Source organism: Pristis pectinata, chromosome 2 (genome assembly GCF_009764475.1).
Source record: "Pristis pectinata isolate sPriPec2 chromosome 2, sPriPec2.1.pri, whole genome shotgun sequence".
In the NCBI taxonomy this organism is placed as follows: domain Eukaryota; kingdom Metazoa; phylum Chordata; class Chondrichthyes; order Rhinopristiformes; family Pristidae; genus Pristis; species Pristis pectinata.
In genome coordinates, this window is record NC_067406.1 from 11,794,674 (window position 1) to 11,815,740 (window position 21,067).

Below are 21,067 nucleotides of genomic sequence, written 5' to 3' on the forward strand. Positions count from 1 at the left end.
GAGGAAGTGGTTGAGGCAGGTACAATAGTATCATTTAAGAAGCACTTGGACAGGTACACAGAGGGGCGGGGCTTAGAGGGATATGGGCCGAACGCAGGAAATTGGGACTAGCTGGGTGGGCACTGTGGTCGGCATGGACTTGTTGGGCCGAAAGGCCTGTATCCGTGCTGTATTGCTCTCTGACTCTATTGACCCATCTACACTGATTTTACACTAATCCCATTTTTATTCTCTCCACATTCCTATTTACTTGCCCCAGATTCTACCCCTCACTTACAGACTAGGGGCAATGTACAATAGCCACTTAACCTACTGACCCATGCTTTCTGAATGTCGGAGGAAGCGGAGAACCTGGAGGAAACCCACAGGGTTACAGGGAGAGTACACACACAGCTCTCAAGGTCACAACTGAACCTAGTCGCTGAAGCTGTGAGGCAGCAACTCTACTCTCTGTGGAGGGCTATTGCATGCTAAACAACTTCCTATCTGAAGAAATGTTTCCTAATGTGGCTGTGGAGTCTTTGGAACTCTCTTCCTCAAATGGCAGTGGAAGCAGTGTCTTTAAATATTTTAAAGGCAGAGTTGCGTGGACTCTCAATGAGCAAGGTGGTGGGGGTTTACTGAGGATAGGCAAGAATGTGGAGTCAGAACAGCCATGCTATTATTGAAGTGCAGAGGAAGCATGAAGGGCTGACTGGCCTATTTCGGCTTTGAATTCAAATGTTCTTATGATCGCAAGATTTTGTCCTTGTCCCTTTGCTGAACAAATTTGGCCCCATTTCCACTGCTACTTTAAAATTCTAAAACCACCATCAAATCGCTCCTTAACATTTTGATTTAAGTAACCTCTTGCCATAATGTAGTCCTTGAAACTTCAGTAATCTGTTTATTCTGTGCTGCATTTCTGCTCTTCAAACCCCAGTCCTGGTACTCCACTACTCCATATCCTCTGAGTTATAGGCATTGTTATGTTTTGCCTTTGAAAAGTAAAATGTTTGTAAGTACATCAATTACAATGTGTAATTACAAAACAAAATAGAAGAAAATTCACATGATGTTAATTATACTGTATCACTTTGTTTATAGATGTGATGTGGAAACACGATACCAGGGTAACCCATTGAAAGGAACTTGTTACTGTGAGTATATAGATGTAGCTTGAATCTTGTTGGTTTTAACCAACTTTAAAGACCCAAGAGTACTTCAAAGACCCATTTAGATCTTTATTTTCTGTGCTAATAGAAGTTTGTGATGATTATGCAGAATTAACATTTTGCTTTTAGAATGCTGCTTGTGGATTTTCAGCAAGGCATGTAGATGCTGACCCAAACCAATCTGTCAGCAATGGGTTTGTCAGTGGCATTACATTGGTGAAAAAAAAATGAACAAAAGCACTGACAGCTTGTGGGGAGAAAAAGTCTAAAGATTTGTGTAATTTGTGAAAGAAAACAAAATTTTACCAAAATTGCTCTGGATTTCATACCAGAGGGTGCGTTGGTAACTATTTTTGTGAATGATTTCTGGTATTCAACCAAGCAGCTAACAACTCATTAAAAGAAAGCCAATGTGAGGTGGTAACTTAAGGGATTATACTATATTCAGTGCTAAACCCATTTCCATTTATGTATTATCCATCCTTTTATGTGTGGGTAATGCATAAATGGGAGCTGAATTCACTTTTAGCTCCCATTTATGTATGGATAATGTTCTGGCATGAATGATGAAATTCACTACCACTTCACTGGAAGCAGAGTTAAGGCTAACAAGTAGGGGGGATCTCGTATATGTATTTCTCTGAAATCAGGCTAAGTGGATTTCAAATCCTGGAATACCCTCACTATGCAGCTTGCAGAATCAATGTAGACACTTTTATATCAGCTCATGACTTTATTATTTTGATTTGGTTCCTTTAGTCTGAAGGAGCCTGAACTGATGCATCTAATTGATTTATTTTTTAGCATCTAAAATTAACAAATTTTGTGAACGCTTACATCAAAGCCATGGATACAAGTCATGTGTACAGTAGGCAAGTGGAATAAAATGTCCTTAGCCATGGGTGTGGTGCCAGAGGACTGGAGGGTAGCTCATGTAGTTCCGTTGTTTAAAAAGGATCTAAAAGTAAACCAGGTAATTACAGGCCAGTGAGCCTGACATCAGTAGTGGGTAAATTATTGGAAGGTGTTCTGAGAGATCGGATATACAAGTATTTGGACAGCCAAGGGCTGATTAGGGATAGTCAGCATGGCTTTGTGCGTGGTAGCTCGTGTTTAATGAATCTTGTAGAGTTTTTGAGGAGGTTACCAAGAAAGTAGATGAAGGAAAGGCTTTGGATGTTGTCTACATGGTCTTTAGTAAGGCCTTTGACAAGGTCCCACATGGGAGGTTAGTTCAGAAGGTTCAGACACTAGGTATCCATGGAAAGGTTGTAAACTGGATTCGAAATTGGCTGTGTGGGAGAAGACAGAGAGTGGTAGTGGATGATTGTTTCTCAGACTGGAGGCCTGTGACTAGTGGTATGCCTCAGGGATCTGTGCTGGGGCCATTGTTGTTTGTTGCCTATATCAATGATCTAGATGATAATGTGGTAAATTGGATCAGCAAGTTTGCTGATGACACTAAGATTGGAGGCGTAGTGGACAGCGAGGAAGGCTTTCAAAGCTTGCAGAGGGATCTGAACCAACTGGAAGAATGGGCCAGAAAATGGCAGATGGAATTTAATGCAGACAAGTGTGAGGTGTTGCATTTTGGAAGGACAAACACAGTAAATGATAGGGCACTGAGGAGTGCGGAGGAACAAAGGGATCTGGGAGTTCAGATACATAATTACCTGAAAGTGGCGTCGCGAGTAGACAGGGTTGTGAAGAAGGCTTTTGGCATCCTGGCATTCTTAAATCAAAGTATTGAGTATAGGAGTGTGGATGTTATGGTGAGGTTGTATGAGACATTGGTGAGGCCAAATTTGGAGTATTGTGTGCAGTTCTGGTCACCTAACTATAGGAAGGATATTTGTAAGATTGAAAGAGTGCAGAGGAGATTTACTAGAATGTTGCCGGGTCTTCAGGAGTTGAGTTACAGGGAAAGACTGAACAGGTTAGGACTTTATTCCTTGGAGCGTAGAAGAATGAAGGGAGATTTGATAGAGGTTTACAAAATTATGAGGGGTATAGACAGAGTTAATGCGAGTAGGCTCTTTCCACCTAGATTAGGAGAGGTAAGTATGAGAGGACATGGCTTTAGGGTGAAAGGGGAAAAGTTTAGGGGGAACTTCTTCACTCAGAGTGGTGGGAGTATGGAACGGGCTGCCATCTGATGTAGTAAATGTGGGCTCACTCTTGAGTTTTGAGAATAAATTGGATAGATACATGGACGGGAGAGGTCTGGAGGGTTATGGACTGGGTGCAGGTAAATGGGACTAGCGGAATACCATTTCGGCAAAGAGTAGCAGGGCCAAATGGCCTTTTTTCTGTGCTGTAGTGTTCTATGGTTCTAAAAGTAAACCCAAACTATTATTAACTTTAATTTGAGTTTCTGAGAAATAATGCATGGTATTTTCCCTATTTTATCAGCTTCGTGGAGCTTCGTCACTGTTCTTTGCACCAGGATTTGAAGTTTGTTGAAACTTTAGGATGAGTATTTATGAAATTAATGAGCTGCTAAGCTGAAGTGGAAAAACAAAAAACTGCAGATGCTGGAGATCTGAAATAGAAACAGAAGATGTTGGAAATGTTCAGTTGGTCAGGCAGCAGCTCTGCAGAGAGGAACAGTTAAAGTTTGAGGTTGACGACCTTTCATCCAAGCTAAGAAAAGCTGAAAGTTGTCTTTAAGTAGCAGAAAAGGTGAGTGGGGAGAGAACAAAGGGAATATCTGTGATAGGGTGTAGACCAAACAAAACTGAGTGACACAGCTGATGAGGGTGATGGACACAGGTTAATAGAGCTGAGGAGGAATAATTAGGAGGAAATGAATGAGGACAGAGAAGAGAGTGAAAAAGATGCATTGAATCTGAGACACAAAATGCTCCAATTGCTGGAAATCAGACATAGAACATAGAACAGTACAGCACAGGACAGGCCCTTTGGCCCATGATGTGGTGCCGAACTGATTTAAACTAATGACTCCGAGTTAATCTAATCCCTCTTCCATGCACCTTGATCATTTCACTCCCTTCTCTGCATATTCATGTGCCTATCTAAGAATCTCTTAAACACTCCTATGCTCTCTGCCTCTACCACCACCCCTGGCAGTACATTCCAGGCCCCCACCACTTTCTGTGTAAAAACAAACACTTGCCTCACACATCGCCTTGGTACTTTCCCCTCTCACCTTAAATACATGCCCTCTAGTACTAGACTGTTCAATCCTAGGAAAAAGGTACTGGCTGTTTACTCTTTCTATGTGTCGCATAATTTTATAAACTTCTATCAAATCTCCCCTCAGCCTGCACTGCATTAGAGAAAACAGCCCCAGCTTGTCCAACCTCTCCTCATAAGCACATTCCTCCAAACCAGGCAGCGTGCTGGTAAATCTCCTCTGCACCTCTCCAAAGTCTCCACATTCTTCCTACAATGAGGCAACCAGAATTGAACACAATACTCTCAATGTGGCCTAACCAGAGTTTTATAAAGCTGTAAGTATAAAAGAAAATGCTGTAAATATCCATCAGGTCAGGCAGGATCGGTGGAGAGACAAAAACTAAGTTCATGATGCAAGTTGATCACATTTTATCAGAACTTCCTGACCCACAAACTGAAGGTTGCTTCAAAGAATTGCGTTGCTACCTCAGAATCAGATTTATTATCACTGACATTTGACGTGAAATTTGTTGCTTTGTGGCAGCAGTACAGTGCAAAAACATAAAAATCTATAAATTACAAAAATAAATAAATAGTGCAAAACAAAAAGGAACAATGAGGTAGTGTTCATGGATCGTTCAGAAATTTGATGGCGGAGGGGAAGAAGCTGTTCCTGAATCGTTGAGTGTGGGTCTTCAGGCTCCTGTACCGCCTCCCTGATGGTAGTAATGAGAAGAGGGCATGTCCCGGATGGTGAGGGTCCTTAATGATAGATGCCGCCTTCCTGAGGCGCCGCCTTCTTGAGGCACCACCTCTTGAAGATGTCCTCGATGGTGGGGAGGGTTGTGCCTTAGGTTAACGAGCCAAATTTATCTTCATAGTTGCTGTATACTTGCTCTTCGTAAATGAAGTTCAAGTTTTTATTATCGATCAACAACTCTCTCAATTTAAGTATATAGATCTATAGAAGGTTATTCGGGTTTGAATACCCAATACTAAAATTTGAAAGGAGTTAAGTGTAAAATTCAGGATCTGGAGAGGGCAGATAGGTTTTTTTTGTAAGTGGGTGAAATACCATATTAGATTTTATAAGTAAAGATATGGCAAGGCACAATTGCAGATTTTAAATCTGGACAAATTTTGAGGTCAATAGCTTTCAAAATCTGAGAGTCATTTACCTATCCTGATCTTAAAGAATCTAACTGGCCTGTGTCATGGTACATTTTATTTTAGCTTGAAATCATTTTTGGGTCCAAGGTTGGAAGCATAGGTTTTGAGATTTGGATTACAGCTTGAATATTGCGAGCTATTTACCTGCATAGAGAACTATATTAGGACGTGCAGTGTTGGAGCTGAGCTGCAGTGTTGACCTGTCTAATTATGTGTAAAATTATACTGCTAATGTATGCCTCCAGTTCATTCATGAAGTAGATATTGCTGGTGAAGGTCCATCTTGTGGTAATGAGACAGCTTCTTGAATTATTTTGTGAAGATTGTGCATGGATAGAGAATTTGACTGAACAATGGAGAAACAACATAGATCCATATCAGGATGCTGATATGGGAACAAGTTCATGCACTTGTGAATGTTGACAGAGGTAGTTGGTCTCTCTTGTTCAAATTGTGTGCAGCTTCAGTGCATTTTTTTTCATCTTCTGTGCAAATCCAGGTCTTCCTCTAGGTGGGCACAATTGCCTTTGTTTTCTGAGGAGTTAAAGCTTTGAGATGACCAGTGCAGTCATCAGGCAAGACATTTTTATAAAACTAACCTTCAGAATTTGCTTAGATCCAGGATGTTATCATAAGCAACAGCAACTTTAGACTTGGTCACCTCTAGTGACTTTAGTCATCTTGTACCAGATATGACTAGCTGCTGAAGCGTCTTCCCCTGATTCTTGTTGACCTCAGTTTCATGAAAGCCTTTAATTCAGCACTTGGTCAAAGGCTGGTTTAATGTCAGAAACAGCCCCTTTGCTTCAACTCCAGAATTTATCTTGCAGCTGTGTTTCATACATTATTATTACAATAATCTGCAGCTGAGATTCTGGGCTGACACAGGCTGAGTTATAGAGACAGAGAAGAGTGCAGATGCTGGAATCTGGAGCAAAATAAACAAACTGGGAAATCATGGGACCCACCAATCAGCCTGCAGAGACCACAATATGCCAACATCAGGTAGCGTTAAGTGGTGTCTGGAGATTCTTCTGAGGTTTTCTGGGAGAACTTCTGGAATAAGCCATAAACTTAAGGGAGCATAGCCTTGAAGAGGGTGAGCGTCAGCAGTTGGTGGGCAGCCTTGCTCTTTGAGAGAGGGAGTACTCGACAGTGGAGGAGTGCAGCAACGTGGGGTGGCTGGGGAATCGAGAAGGAAAGAGAGAAGATGAAAAAGCAAGGTTGCTGAAGGAGAGGTGGAACCAAAAGGGGCCATTACCAAATTGGCCACTACCAATCCAGGCCATCAGGGAAATGGGAACATTTTCCTAATGGGGTAGGGACTGAAGGGGGGGTGGTGGTGGGATTAGGGTTGGGGTCAGTGAGGTGGGTGATTGTGAGAGAGGAAGAGGGTTTGGACAAGATAGTGTGTCTGTAGTCATGGTGCACCTGTACGTATTTCGAGAGTGCGTATTTGCTTGTCCACAGTGTATGCTGAGTCTATGCAATGGATTTGGGTCGTCAATTGCCTTGGTCCAATGGCAAGGTGGTCTTGCTCTGTCAAGGTCAGGTGGTAGCTGGCATGCAATGGCCACCCCACGTTTGAAGAATTCATGCACTGACATTCCCGATCCTCGGAAGTGCAGTGGAAGCAAGACACCCTGATTCCAAGGAGCTGCCTAAGAAGAAAGGTGGCCTGCAGCACCATGTGAATGCCCAGCTTTTGTCTGATAGACATTTTGTTGTTTCATTTAACATAGTGGCATTGATATATTACAGTTTAAGATATCCATGCGAAAGTGGACTTGATCTGCATAAAGTCAATGAAGTGTTTACTCCTACAACATCATGAGTGAGCAGTATTGGTAATGATCTGATGCAGATGCAGATTTAGTCTGGCAGCTTTGTTACCCAAAGAAAAAGATTGCTTAAAGTTCACATAATTTGTTATATTGAATTGAAAGATTGCTGTTATATTGTTAATGCTGTGACATGTTATTTTGTATACATATGTGGCACAAATAATGATTGAAGTTGTTAGCTTTAAATGCTGATCTTTTTTATGACTTTTTTTATGTTCAACGCTCAAATAATTTGGGAACTCTGGAAATATAACAGTTTAAAGTAATTGGGCAGGCATGGTAGTGTAGTGGTTAGCGTAATGCTATTACAGCGCTAGCAACCTGGGTTCAATTCCGGCTGCTGTCTGTAAGGAGTTTGTATGTTCTCCCCGTGACTCTGTGGGTTTCCTCCCACATTCCAAAGATGTACAGGCTAGGAAGTTGTGGGCATGCTATGTTGGCGCCAGAAGCGTGGCGACACTTGCGGGTTGTCCCCAGAACACTCTACGCAAAAGATGCATTTTACTGTGTGTTTCAATGTACATGTGACTAATAAAAGAAATCTTAATCTTATTTTATAAGTTGTATGAAAAATGTTTAATTATATTCTGACTGATGTGATAAGGTCCAAATTAATCAAATCTTAATTATTGAATGTTTCTGTTCAGCAGTTCAGTGTATCATTTTTAGTTTCTCTCCTTTCAGACACTCTGCTGATTGACTACCAGTTCACCTTCAGTCTGTCTCAAGAGGATGATCGTCACTATACCGCCATTAACTTTGTAGCCACCCCTGAGGAAGTAGGTATTTCCAATGACTGACTTTAGATAAGGCCTTAATCTAGTGCACTGTCTCGGTTGGAAATGAGTTTGAGATTGTTTGGCCTATTTCTTGCTGACAAATTCACAGGACACATAATCATATTGAGCACTAATAGCGACTTGTTTGACAGTTCAGGTTAAAGATCCTGCGGGGATGAAGAAATGTCCAAATAATCACTTGAGTAGTAAAGGAAATGGAAAATGAAGACTTGACTATTTGGCTATGGTTTTCCAATTTCTGCTTCAAATGTTTTGGCTATCCTCAATTACGCTATGTTGAATCTTCATAACTTTGATATTCTGAATTTTGGTCTTTTGTGACGCTTGTTTAAATTTATGATCTTTTTGTTGTGTTTTCTCTTCTTGCAACTATTGAGCTGCTTATGGTGCCAGAAATAAGCTCCAATTTGAAAAAAATGTGGGCTTACAGGCATTCATTATTTGTAGTTTCTGCTCTCCTCACACCCCTATCCCAGCCCCCAGTTGTATGTTAAACTGGATGTCTATTTTGCTTACCTAAAATCTCATGGAACTTTCCATCAAGGTTTAGCGTTGCAGGGCCCAACACTGAAAAGAAAAGCATCACATGGGTCATCCCAGTGCTAAGCCAAGCCCACTTTAAGTGACGAGGTCAGGACACTTACTTAAGTCAACCTGAACTGCTAAAGTAAAATAGAAAATGCTAGAAATAGTCAGCACATTGGACAGAAGAAGAGAGAAGCTCTCCAAAGTCCACAGCCAGGAACGTCTTGGTTGATGCACCATTTCATGCTGTTAAAGTCATAGAGGTGTACAGCACAGAAACAGGCCCTTTAGCCCACCATGTCCATGCTGACATTTTTTGCCCACCTACACTAATCCTATTTTTCCACATCAGGGCCATATCCTTCTATGCTTTTCATATTAAAGAGCATGTCTAAATGCCTCTTAAATGTAGCAATTGTATCTGATTCCACCACCTCCTTTAGCAGTGAGTTCTAGATATCAAGCACTCTGTGTTTAAATCCCCTTTGAAGCTCCTTGCTCTCACCTTAAATATATGTCCTCAACTTAAATAGATGCTCCTACTGTAGGATAAAGATTCTGACTATCTACCCTATCCATGCCTCTTATAATTTTATATACTTCTATCAGGTCACCCCTCAGTCTTCTTTGCTCCACAGAAATCCAGCCTATCCAATCTCTTCTTATAACTAAAGTCTTGGTGAACGTCCTAGTGAATCTCCTCTGGACTCTCTCCAGCACAACCACATCCTCCCCATAGTGTGGCAACCAGAACTGCACACAATACTCCAATGAGCATTAACCAGTGTTTTGCACAGTTGCAACTCAATGTCCAAGGAAGGTTTTTATTCAGTGCCTTGATGTATCAACCTTGATGCCACTTTCAAGGAACTATGGGCTTGAACTCTGAGGTCCTTCTGTTCATCAACATCCCTTAGCACCCTAATGTTTACTGTATATGTCCTACCTTTATTTGACTTGTCAAAATGCATCACTTTGCATTCGGAGACATAAGACATTCTGCAGATGCTAGAATCTGGAGCAACACACACAAAATGCTGGAGGAATTCAGCAGGTCAGGCAGCATCTATGGAGGGAAATAAACAGTCGGCGTTTTGGGTCGAGACTCTTCATCAGGACTCCACTTTGCATACATCAGGATTACATTCCAACTGCTAATGCTCTACCCAGCTCTACCTAATCTGATCCATATCCTGCTGTAGTCCCAAGACAATCTTCCTCACTATGCACAACACCATCAATTTTCATGTCATCCACAAACTTACGAATCAAACCTCTTTCATTCACATCCAGGTCGTTAGTATACATCACAAGCAAGGTGTTACACGACTGATCACAGACTTCCAATCGGAATAACATCCTTCGACCATTATCCTCTGCCTCCTATCACCAAGCCAATTTTGGACTCAGTTAGCCAGCTCGGCTTGGATCACGCGTTTTAACTGTCTGGACCAGTTCACTATGCAGGACCTTGTCAAATGCCTTAGTAAAGTCCATACTAACGACATCTACCACCCTGACTTCAATTTTCTGTACCTCTTCAAAAATTTCAATCAAATTAGTGAGGCAGGATTTCCCTCAAAGCCATGCTGACTTTCCCTGATAGTCCAGCACCTGCAATTTTTAGGTTTCTGAACTGTTGTCCTGGATTTGCCATTCATAACTTGTCTTTAATATCTTTGCTTTTGTGTGAGGATTTAATTTGACTAATAACACTGGATTATTTTCTTTTCTGTTCCACTTTCTTTGTCTCCACGTTGCGTTCTAAGTCTCCTAATTTTTAATGCTGATTTGAGAGGAACCTTAAATGAACTAACCTTACTTCAAACAAAGCAGCAGAAAAGACCCACACTTGCAAGTGGAAGAGTTAGGGAAGAGGGAAATGTCAAAAAGAAAATTCTAAATCTTGGTGGCTGTGTGATGATAGCAGATCAAAGATATCAGGATTTTGATGTTGAATGGGTAATGGATTTTGCTTCACTCTGATTCTCTGGTCTCTAAAGTTGAATAGCTTGATTCATATTCGTGTAGAGTGATCATTCTACCAGGTTATATTTGGGGGTGAAGGAAAGCTCTAAGCGTGAGCCATGTTAAACTTTGTCCCAGTTCATATATGAAAATTAAAGTTTGTAGCCACCAACCAATCATTTATGCATTCTTAGAGATTGCTTAAAATGTTAAGTTTTAAAAGTAAGAAAATTCCACCCAGTCTCTACTGCAACTAAAGGATTTCTACACAGAATTTTCAACATTCTATATACCCAATTATATTCATAGGCTTTTCAAAGCCAGGTTAAGTTAAAGGTAGGCTGATGGATGAAAATGACAGAGCTAGATGCGCTGTCTCTTACTTGGCACATAGTTGACGAGTGGATAAGGAGTCTATCTGGACCCTTATTTCAACGAATTTCCACTTGTGGCTGGAATATTTAAGCAGCATAGTAGCAGTACGTAGTGAAATGTACCGTGCCAGTGATCTTGTCAGTAAAGTTTGGAATGACAATATTTGAATAGCACCAAAATTCTGAACTCGCTGGCATTTACCAGCAATAGCCAGGCCAGTGCATTGCACATCCTAGAAGTGTGTTGATAGTTTTAACTGTGATACTACATTTTTCTAATTCCCAGAACTTTGTTTCTCCTGTTCATCCCTTTATAGTTAACTGTATATTCTGTGGAAATATAATTAGTTTTGCAATTGTCTATTCCAGCAAAACCGAGACCTGGATATGTTTATCAATGCATCAAAAAATTTCAACCTGAACATAACGTGGTCAAGTAGTTTTCTGGGTAAGTTTGATGGTAACAGCAAATGCATTATGGAGATAAGGGTTTGTTGTCTTTTTGTTTCAATATTTGCTGAAATTGGAGGCGAATGTAATGTACATGTCTTTATCATTCTTTGGTTTCTGCTTGATGGAAAAATGAGGAAAATGAATAATCTTTCTTTCGTTAACTACTTAGTGGTGGGACAATGATATTTTCTGTTTGAGAATTAGCAGTAACACCAGAAAGCTCTATCATCTTGGAAGGAGTGTTTCATTATGTGACTTATTAACTTTGATTAGTAACTCATGAAGTTAGATTAATTCTATAATTTTAACAATAGTTGTGGGTGAAGCACATTAATCAGATTAATACCAGGGTTTAAATGGTTAAATGAGGACAATTTATAGAATCAGAATCAGATTTATTATCACTGACTTATATGATGTGAAGTGTGTTGTTTTGCAGCAGCAGTACAGTGCAAAGACATAAAATTACTAACATCACAAAAATAAATAGTGGAAAAATAAAGGAATAACGAGGTTGGGTTCATGGACCATTCAGAAATCTGATGGCAGAGGGGAAGAAGCTGTTTCTGAAAACAAATTGGTTTGTGTTTCTAGAGTATAGATGCTTAAGGAACAATCTGAGCCTGAGAAGTGGTTTCAGTTGTTGGAAACAAAGAAAGGATTCTTTCCTGGTGAAGGGAGTTGAAAATAATAACATTAAAGTGTGGGTATTTGGGATTAAAACTGAGAAATGTAAAGGAAATACCAAGGTAAAATAAACATGAAACGTTTGTCCCCTCATTACCTGTTGACGTTGGAGTAATTCAAGACTGAGAATGAGAGTTATCTGTTGGGAGGGGTATGAAAGGATACTGGAATCGAGATCTGCTATTGGGGTATGAAATTTTAAACAAACTTTGATCAGGAACTTAATAACATCAAATATCTATTTGTAGCACAACTGGGAAGCAAAAGATTGGGTCAAGGGGACAATAATACTGTTAATATGAGCTGCCTTTGCTTTTGGATTTAAGAGCTTCATTGCTGTTTACCACAGGAATTGCAGGACTACAAGATCAGTCAAGGTGTTTCGACATTATCTCAAGCGTTATAGGCTAGGTAAAGTCAATGGCAAAATTCAAATAGTAAGAAATGGAAAATGCAGCAAGCACCCATGAATTGCTTGGGCTTGAATATTTATTGTTGGACATTTGCAACATGTACTTAACCTGATAGCTATAGCCAGTGTAATTCAAAGTGCTTGGAGAAAAAAAGAGCAATTTGGGGTGGAATGGGACTGAATAGAAGGGTGGGAATGTAAGATTAAATGATGCCTATATTGTGTACTAAAATTATAAGTCAAATCAGAAGTCCAAAGAGCAGGCTTTGATCTTAAAATTTGTAGAGTGACCAAGTTTAAATACATGGTTACTAAATTGGTAAATTGGTTTATTATTGTCACAAGTACCAAGGTACAGTGAAAACTTGTCTTGCATATCAATCATACAGTTCAAGGTAAACCAATAACAGAATGCAGAAGAATGTGTTGCAGTTACAGAGAAAAGTGTAGTGCAGGTAGACAATAAGGTGCAAGGCCATAACCAGGTAGATTATGAGGCCAAGAGTCCATCTTATTGTACTAGGGGACTGTTCAGTAGTCTTACAATAGCAGGATAGGAGCTGTCCTTGAGCCTGCTGGTACTTGCTTTCAGGCTTTTGTACCTTCTGCCCGATGGCAGAGGGAGAAGAGAGAAGGTGGGGTCTTTGATTACGTTGGCCACTTTACTAAGGCAGCGAGAAGTGTAGACAGAGTCCATGGAGGGGAGGCTGGTTTCCATGATGTGTTGAGCTGTGTCCACAACTCTCTGCAGTTTCTTACAGTCCTGGGCAGAGCAGTTGCCATACCAAGCCATGATGCATCCAGATAGGATGTGTTCTATGGTGCATCGATAAAAATTGGTAAGGATCAAAGGGGACGTGCCAAATTTCGTTGGCCTTCTGAGGAAGTAGAGGCGCTGGTGCGCTTTCTTGGCTGTGGCATTCACTTGGTTGAACCAGGACAGGCTATTGGTGATGTTCACTCCCAGGAGCTTGAAGCTCTCAACCTCAGCACCGTTGACGTAAACAGAAACGTGTGCACCACCCCCCTTCCTGAAGTCAATGACCTGCTCTTTTATTCTGTTGACATGGAGGGAAGGTTTGTTGTCATTGACACCATGTCACTAGGCTCTCCTATCTCCTTCCTGTAACTCATCATTATTTGAGATACAGCCCACTACGGAGTTGAATCTGACCACACAGTCATGGAGTAGAGTAGGGAGCTGAGGGCACAGTCTTGTGGGGCACCTGTGTTGAGAATAATCATGATGGAGATGTTGCTGCCTATCCTTACTGATGACAGTTTGTTAGTCAGGAAGTCAAGGATCCAGTTTCAAAGGGAGGCGTTGAACCCCAGGTCTAGGAGTTTGGAGATGAGTTTCCTTGGAATTATTGAAGGCAGAGCTGTAGTCAATAAACAATAGTCTAATGTAGGTGTTTTTACTGTCCCAATGCTCCAGAAATGAGTGTTGGGCTAGGGAGATTATATCTGCCCTAGACCTGTTCGGCAGCAGGCGAATTGCAGTGGGTTGAGGTTGTCTGGGTGACTGAGGTTAATGTGTGCTGTGACCAGTTTCTTGAAGCAGTTCATGATGGTGGATGACAGAGCCACCGGGCAGTAGTCATTAATGCACATTACCTTGTTTTTCTTAAGATACAGGGATGATAGTGGTCTTCTCAAAGCAGGTGGGAAAATAAGCTTGATTTATTTCCATTAGTAGCTACAGAAAATCAAGTGAAGGAACTACTGTATTGTGATTTCATGCTTAATTCAGCATCAAAGTCGATGTGTGTAATGTTGACACTTTGCACCAGAAATGACGAAAGATGAACTTTCTTTGTTCATTTCTCTTTCAAGTCTCACCCATGAACACTTCTACTTTCATGAGTGAGTTTTCTGACATTCACCTGTGCTACCTTTTCATATGCATTATAACTGTTTTAAGTGGTTATATACATTTGGATTATTTTTCTTCTATATCAGCAGGCACACCGCCAGGAGAAGAAATACCGATTGTTTCGAAGACAAACATCAAGGAATACAAGGATAGCTTCTCCAATGAGAAGTTTGACTTTCGCAACAACCCTAATATAACTTTCTTTGTGTATGTAAGCAACTTTACCTGGCCTATTAAGATACAGGTTGGTTTCTTTATCTTTTGATATCGGGTCTTATAATTTCTATAAGCATTACTGAATCAGTTGGATGCCCATCTCATAGAACATAGAACATTACAGTATAGTACAGGCTCTACAGCCCACGATGTTGTACCGACATATTATCCAGCTCTAAGATCTCCCACATAGCCCTTCATTTTTCTATCATTCATGTGCCTATCTAAGAGTCTCTTAAATAACCCTAATGTATCTGCCTCCACCACTCTCTTGTGGAAAAAAATACTTACCTCTGACATTTAAGTGCTTGAGTGGGGGGGCTGGACTGCGCAGGCGCGGGGCGGGCAGCGGAGTGAGAGGGAAGCAGAGTGGTCGGGCTTTGGCACAAGGGGCTTCGGCGCACAGGGACTTCGCTAAGAGGAAGCCGGTAACCCTGAGTACGTGCTGCTGAGATATAAGGTAAGGTCTGGTGGGTACTTTTTATCCTGATTTGTTGTAACTAATCTGGGAGCAGGATATGGGGGAGACAGTTAGAGCAGTGATGTGCTCCGTATGCGGTATGTGGGAGGTCAGGGTCAGCACAGTTGTCCCTGATGACCACACCTGCAAAAGGTGTGTCCAGCTGCAGCTCCTAGTAGACCGAGTTAGGGAATTGGAGCAGCAGCTGGACGAACTATGGATCATTCAGGAGGCGGAGGCAGAGATAGATAAGAGTTATCAGGAGATAGACACACAGATAAGACAGGAGGAGAGTAACTGGGTAACTGTCAGGAGAGGGAAGGGGAGCAGGCAGAGAGAGCAGAGCACCCCTGTGGCTGTCCCCATTGTCACGAACCAGCAACAAAAGAAACACACTGAGCATGATTTAGTGTTAAAAACTATTTTATTAATCACTACTTATGGTAATACGTAAAATAAAAGTAAAAAAAAATGTTAGTATGTTAGAATTCAAAAATGTTAAACCTCGAACGTTAACCCCAAACTAAACTCGTCGTGTGTGTGTGTGACAAAGTCCAAAACTCCCAGTTCCTGAATGGTTCTTAAAGTTCAGTTCCGCAAGCCATAAGGTGAAACATGAGCAAGGGCTTCTTCAACAACCACCGTTGTCTGAAGATAAGATGTAGATGTAGAAAAACATAGAGAGAGAGTACATACGAAATCCAAATGTTCCACGATGGAACCCAAACGACACTTCAGTGTTTACTCGGTAGTGACTTCCTCACCCCGAAAAGCATCCGAACCGTGGTCGTTCACACACAAATACCTGTTTCCTTCTACAGGTCAGCAACAAAGTGAACTCCACCGGATTACTTCCAACTTCCATACATGGATTTCAGTGGCAAACACAGTTATTGTTTCTCATCCATCGATAGAGAAAACAAGCAGGCTGGTGTCTCTCTCCCTTCTCTCTCTCTCTTTCTCCTTCTTCTGCCTTCTTCAACAACGTCATTACGTCCTTTATCTTCTATTGACGTAAGCACGCCCCACACACACATACACACACACTCTCTATCTTAAAGGGACTTTCACTGAGTCCGTAACACCTCCCACCTAAAAAAAAAATTTCCCAAGAAAATTTTAACCGCGCATAGAGTTAGTAATGTTAATAATTATCATGCTACACAACTACAGACTATCAGATTAGTACAGATACATGTTTCCCATTTAACATCGGGAAAGACAATCAGCAATCACATTATCTTTGCCTTTAATGTGAGTTATCATGAGATCAAACTCTTGCAAAATTAAACTCCAGTTTAACAGCCTTCTGTTTTTGTTTTTGACTCGGCTCAGAAACACCAATGGGTTATGATCTGTATACACAGTCAATGGTTTCTGAGCGGTGCAAACATATACACTGAAATGTTGCAAGGCTAAAACAAGCGACAGTAATTCTTTCTCTATGGTGGAATAATTCTTTTGATGCTCATTAAATTTCTTTGAAAAGTAAGCTACAGGATGGTCAATATCATCAAGGTCACCCTTCTGCAACAACACAGCTCCTGCAGCTTCATCACTGGCATCTACTGCTAATGAAAATGGCTTTTCAAAGTCAGGTGTTCTGAGCACAGGATCGTAGCATAAAATGGCTTTCAGCTTCTCAAATGCTTCTTGACAAGAATCTGTCCAAACAAACTTTACTCCCTTCTTCAGAAGATTAGTTAGGGGAAGAGCAATATCAGCAAAATTTTTACAAAATTTTCGATAATATCCAACCATTCCCAAAAATCTTCTAACAGTCCTCGTACCTGTGGGAATAGGGAACTCAGATATTGCTTGAACTTTTGCCTGAACAGGAGCTTGCTTGCCTTGACCTACAACATAACCAAGATACGTCACAGTGGCATGGCCAAATTCACTTTTAGCCAAGTTAACTGTAAGGTTAGCCTTGGAAAGTCTTTCAAACAACCTTTCTAACGCAGAGATGTGATCCTCCCATGTATCATTCCCAGTCACTAAGTCGTCAATGTAGGCATCTGTATGTTTTAACCCATGAATCACTGAATTAATCATTCTTTGAAATGTTGCCGGAGCATTTTTCATTCCAAATGGCAAAACATTGTATTCATACAATCCAGAAGGGGTTACAAAGGCTGAAATTTCCCTTCCTCTATCTGTTAATGGAACACACCAGTACCCTTTTAATAGGTCAATCTTTGTAAGAAATTTTGCCTTTCCCACTCTGTCTATGCAATCATCCACCCTAGGAATAGGGTAAGCATCTGACTTTGTTACAGCATTCACTTTCCTGTAATCTGTGCAAAATCTAACAGTTCCATCAGGTTTAGGTACAATAACACAGGGCGAACTCCAATTTGAAGTAGAATGTCTAATAATATCATTTTCCAACATGTATTTTATTTCCTGATCAACAAGTTTACTTTTTTCCACATTCATTCGATATGGGTGTTGTTTGATTGGTTTTGCATCCCCAACATCAACATCATGGGTAATTATCGATGTTCTGTTTGGAACATCTGGGAACAGATTTTTAAATTTTAAAATTAATTCTCTCATCTGTTGTTTTTGTGAAACTTGTAAATGGTCCAACTTCGTTTCAAGGTTCTCCAGGATATTTTGGTTTTTTAGTTTCGATGGAACAATATTTGGTCTAAATTGGCCTTCCTCAACATCAACATCAGGCATTCTAGAAACAACCTTTACACCATCCACCAAGGCCACAACTGAATCCCTCTCATAATAAGGTTTTAGCATGTTTACATGACAGAGTTGTGTTTTCTTGCGTCTATCTGGTGTTTTGATTATATATGTTAGATCAGTCACTCGAGATTCAATAACATAGGGTCCAGAAAAACGAGCTTGCAAGGGATTATTTTGGCTAGGGAAAAATACCAACACCTTTTGCCCCACTGCGAATGTCCTAGGCCGAGCACGTCTATCAAAATATGTCTTCATTCTTATCTGGCTTGTTTTCAGATTCTCTCTCGCTAGCTGGCAGACTCTCTCCAACCGAGTTTTAAATTTTTGGACATAGTCCAACAGACTCAAATGAACTTCCTCATTAACCCATTGCTCTCTTAACAACTCCAAAGGTCCTCTCACCCTATGTCCAAACACAAGCTCAAACGGACTAAATCCTATTGACTCCTGGATCGATTCTCTAACGGCAAACAAAAGTAAATGGATACCTTCGTCCCAATCCTTGGTGTTTTCAAAGCAATAAGTCTTCAGCATATTTTTGAGAGTAGAATGAAATCTCTCCAGAGCTCCTTGAGATTCTGGGTGATATGCAGATGATACAATCTGCTTTGCTCCCAGCTCATAGACTATTTGTTGAAAAATTTTTGACATAAAATTACTACCTTGATCAGATTGGATTTCTTTTGGCAAACCAAACAAGGTAAAAAATTTTACAAGAGCCTTTGACACCGTCTTGGCCTTAATATTTCTAAGGGGTATTGCCTCTGGAAATCTAGAAGTGGCACACATGATGGTTAACAAATACTGATTTCCAGTCTTAGACTTTGGTAATGGACCAACACAGTCCACAATCACCTTCGAAAAGGGTTCACCAAAAGCAGGAATTGGCTTCAAAGGAGCCACAGGGGGTTTTTGATTTGGTTTACCTACCATCTGACATGTGTGGCAGGTTCGACAAAACATCACCACATCTTTTCTCAAACCAGGCCAATAGAATTGTTTCAAGATCTTCCCTACAGTTTTATTCACACCAAAATGACCACCCAAAGGCATACTATGGGCCAGGTTTAAAATCTCATCCCTATAAACTTTTGGAACAACAACCTGATGAATAACTTCCCATTCCTCAGTAACAGGAACATGAGGAGGTCTCCATTTCCTCATTAACACTCCATTTTTGACATAGTATCCAGTTGGCACTTTTTCAATCTCCTCACATGAGAGTGCTTTTTCTTTCAATTCTGTCAACTCAGGGTCCTTTGTCTGTTCCACCATAAAATCCTTCCTTGACAAAGACAAATCTTTAAATTCAGGCTCACTATAAGGATGTTGATCCTCCAGTGAAGACAGAAAAGTCTCAGATAAGGCATCATAATTTTCTTCCTGTTTAGGACTGTCACAAGGAACCACATCAGGCTGCACCGGACTGTCTGTCTTGGCTAATTCTCTAGCTCTAGCTCGAGTCACCGCACATGATGGGTAAACATCTGGATCATTCTCAGACTCATCAATCCTTGGTTTGGTTGTTAACCGTACCACAGGATCACTTTCTCCATTTGCAAGGTCATTTCCCAATAACAAAGAAACTCCTTCCACTGGCAAACTAGGTCTTATCCCTATCTCGACTGGTCCTTCTACGAACTTTGACTTTAAAATCACCCTGTGAAAAGGGACAGACATGGTCTCACCTGTAACACCTCGTACTAGATTTACTTCACCAGTGTCACTTTCTTCACCAAAATTTAAAACACTGTCCAGCAAGAGAGATTGACTAGCCCCAGTATCTCTAAGAATTTTCACTGGCACCTGGGGTGACTCATCATTCAGTGAAACAAAACCCTCTGATACATACGAACGGAATTCTTTTCTCACCTCCTCCAACTTTTCCGCTTTTCCCTCTTGCAAGGACTGGTCTTTAACAGCATCTCCTAAACCTTTTTGATTTTTAATTGCCTGAAAGCAAGCATTGGGCCCAGCTTCCTTCTTTTTCTTCAAAAGGGCACAATTAGATATCACGTGGCCAGGTTTCCTACAGTAATAACGTACGCTCAACAGGTTTCTCCAGCCCTGGCTTCTTTTCATCTTTTCCTTTTTGATTACCTCCCAATTTAATCTCTGGTTTACCTGGATTGTCTTTGTAACTCTTTTGAAAGGTTTTAGGTTGTCCCCATTTGGATTTATGGGTTAAAGCATAATCATCTGCCAACCTAGCAGTTTCTTGTAAAGTTTCCACTGCCTTTTCATTTAAATATGTTGTTAATTCAGCTGGAACACATCTTTTAAAGTCTTCCACTAGTATCAATTCTGTCAATTTATCATAATCCCCATCTACATTTTTAGCCAGGCACCATCGTTCAAAACATATTCTCTTTCCATTGGCAAATTCCATATAAGTCTGATCTGCAGATTTCCTCAAGTCTCTGAATTTTTGTCTATAAGCCTCAGGGACCAATTCATAGGCCTTCAAAATAGCTTGTTTTACCTTGGTATAATCAGCTGCATCCTCAACAGACAAAGCAGAATAAGCTTTTTGAGCTTTACCTTTAATCACACTCTGTACCATAAGAGCCCATCCTTTCCTTGGCCAGTTTGAACTCACAGCAACCTTTTCAAAATGTTGGAAATACTGATCAACCTGATCTTCTTCAAACGGAGGGACTAATCGAACCTCCCTGCTGGCTGAAAAATCATCATCAGAATCAGATTCCGAACTCCTACGCTTCATTTGTAACTCATGCTGCCTCTTTTTCTCCTCGTTATCCAGCTCCATCTGCTTCATTGCTAGATCAGCCTCTATCTTCATCTGAGTTAGCTTTTGTTCGGCCTCTATCTTTAACTGGGTTTGCTCTCGTTCAGCCTCTAATTTCTTTTGTTCTCGTTCAGCTTCTAATTTATTTTGTTCTCGTTCGGCCTCTAATCTCTTTTGCTCTCGTTCAGCCTCTATCTTTAACTGGGTTTGTTCTCGTTCAGCCTCTATCTTTGCCAGCTGCACCTGTGCCTCAGAAATTGCTATTTCACTGCCAGGAAACTGTTTTAACACTTCCTTCTCAAACACCTTCTTTTCCACATAATGGCCAGCTATCAATCTCTGAATATCTGCCTTTCTCATAGACTGCTTTACTTCTGTAAGGTTTAGCCTTGTAGCAATCTTTATCAGATCATCCTTTTTCGCCACCTCCAATCCCTTTTGGGTTGGTGACTCCACAAATGCCTTAATATCCATTGCTGCTGGTTTCCACACACACAAGCCAATTAAAAAGAATTTATCAGACCTTCCTCAAAAATCT

At 40.8% G+C, this 21,067-nt stretch overlaps 1 protein-coding gene across 2 annotated transcripts in view; it reads left to right on the forward strand.

Annotated features, from left to right (window-relative positions):
* The window catches only part of atrn (attractin), a 350,568-nt gene that overhangs the window by 191,271 nt on the left and 138,230 nt on the right, over positions 1–21,067 (forward strand). For both annotated transcript variants that reach the window (XM_052010514.1, XM_052010515.1), the window contains exons 21-24: positions 1,087–1,139; positions 7,991–8,085; positions 11,343–11,421; positions 14,488–14,645. In XM_052010514.1, coding sequence (XP_051866474.1) covers positions 1,087–1,139; positions 7,991–8,085; positions 11,343–11,421; positions 14,488–14,645 — 385 coding nt within the window. The remainder of the gene's footprint in view (positions 1–1,086; positions 1,140–7,990; positions 8,086–11,342; positions 11,422–14,487; positions 14,646–21,067) is intronic.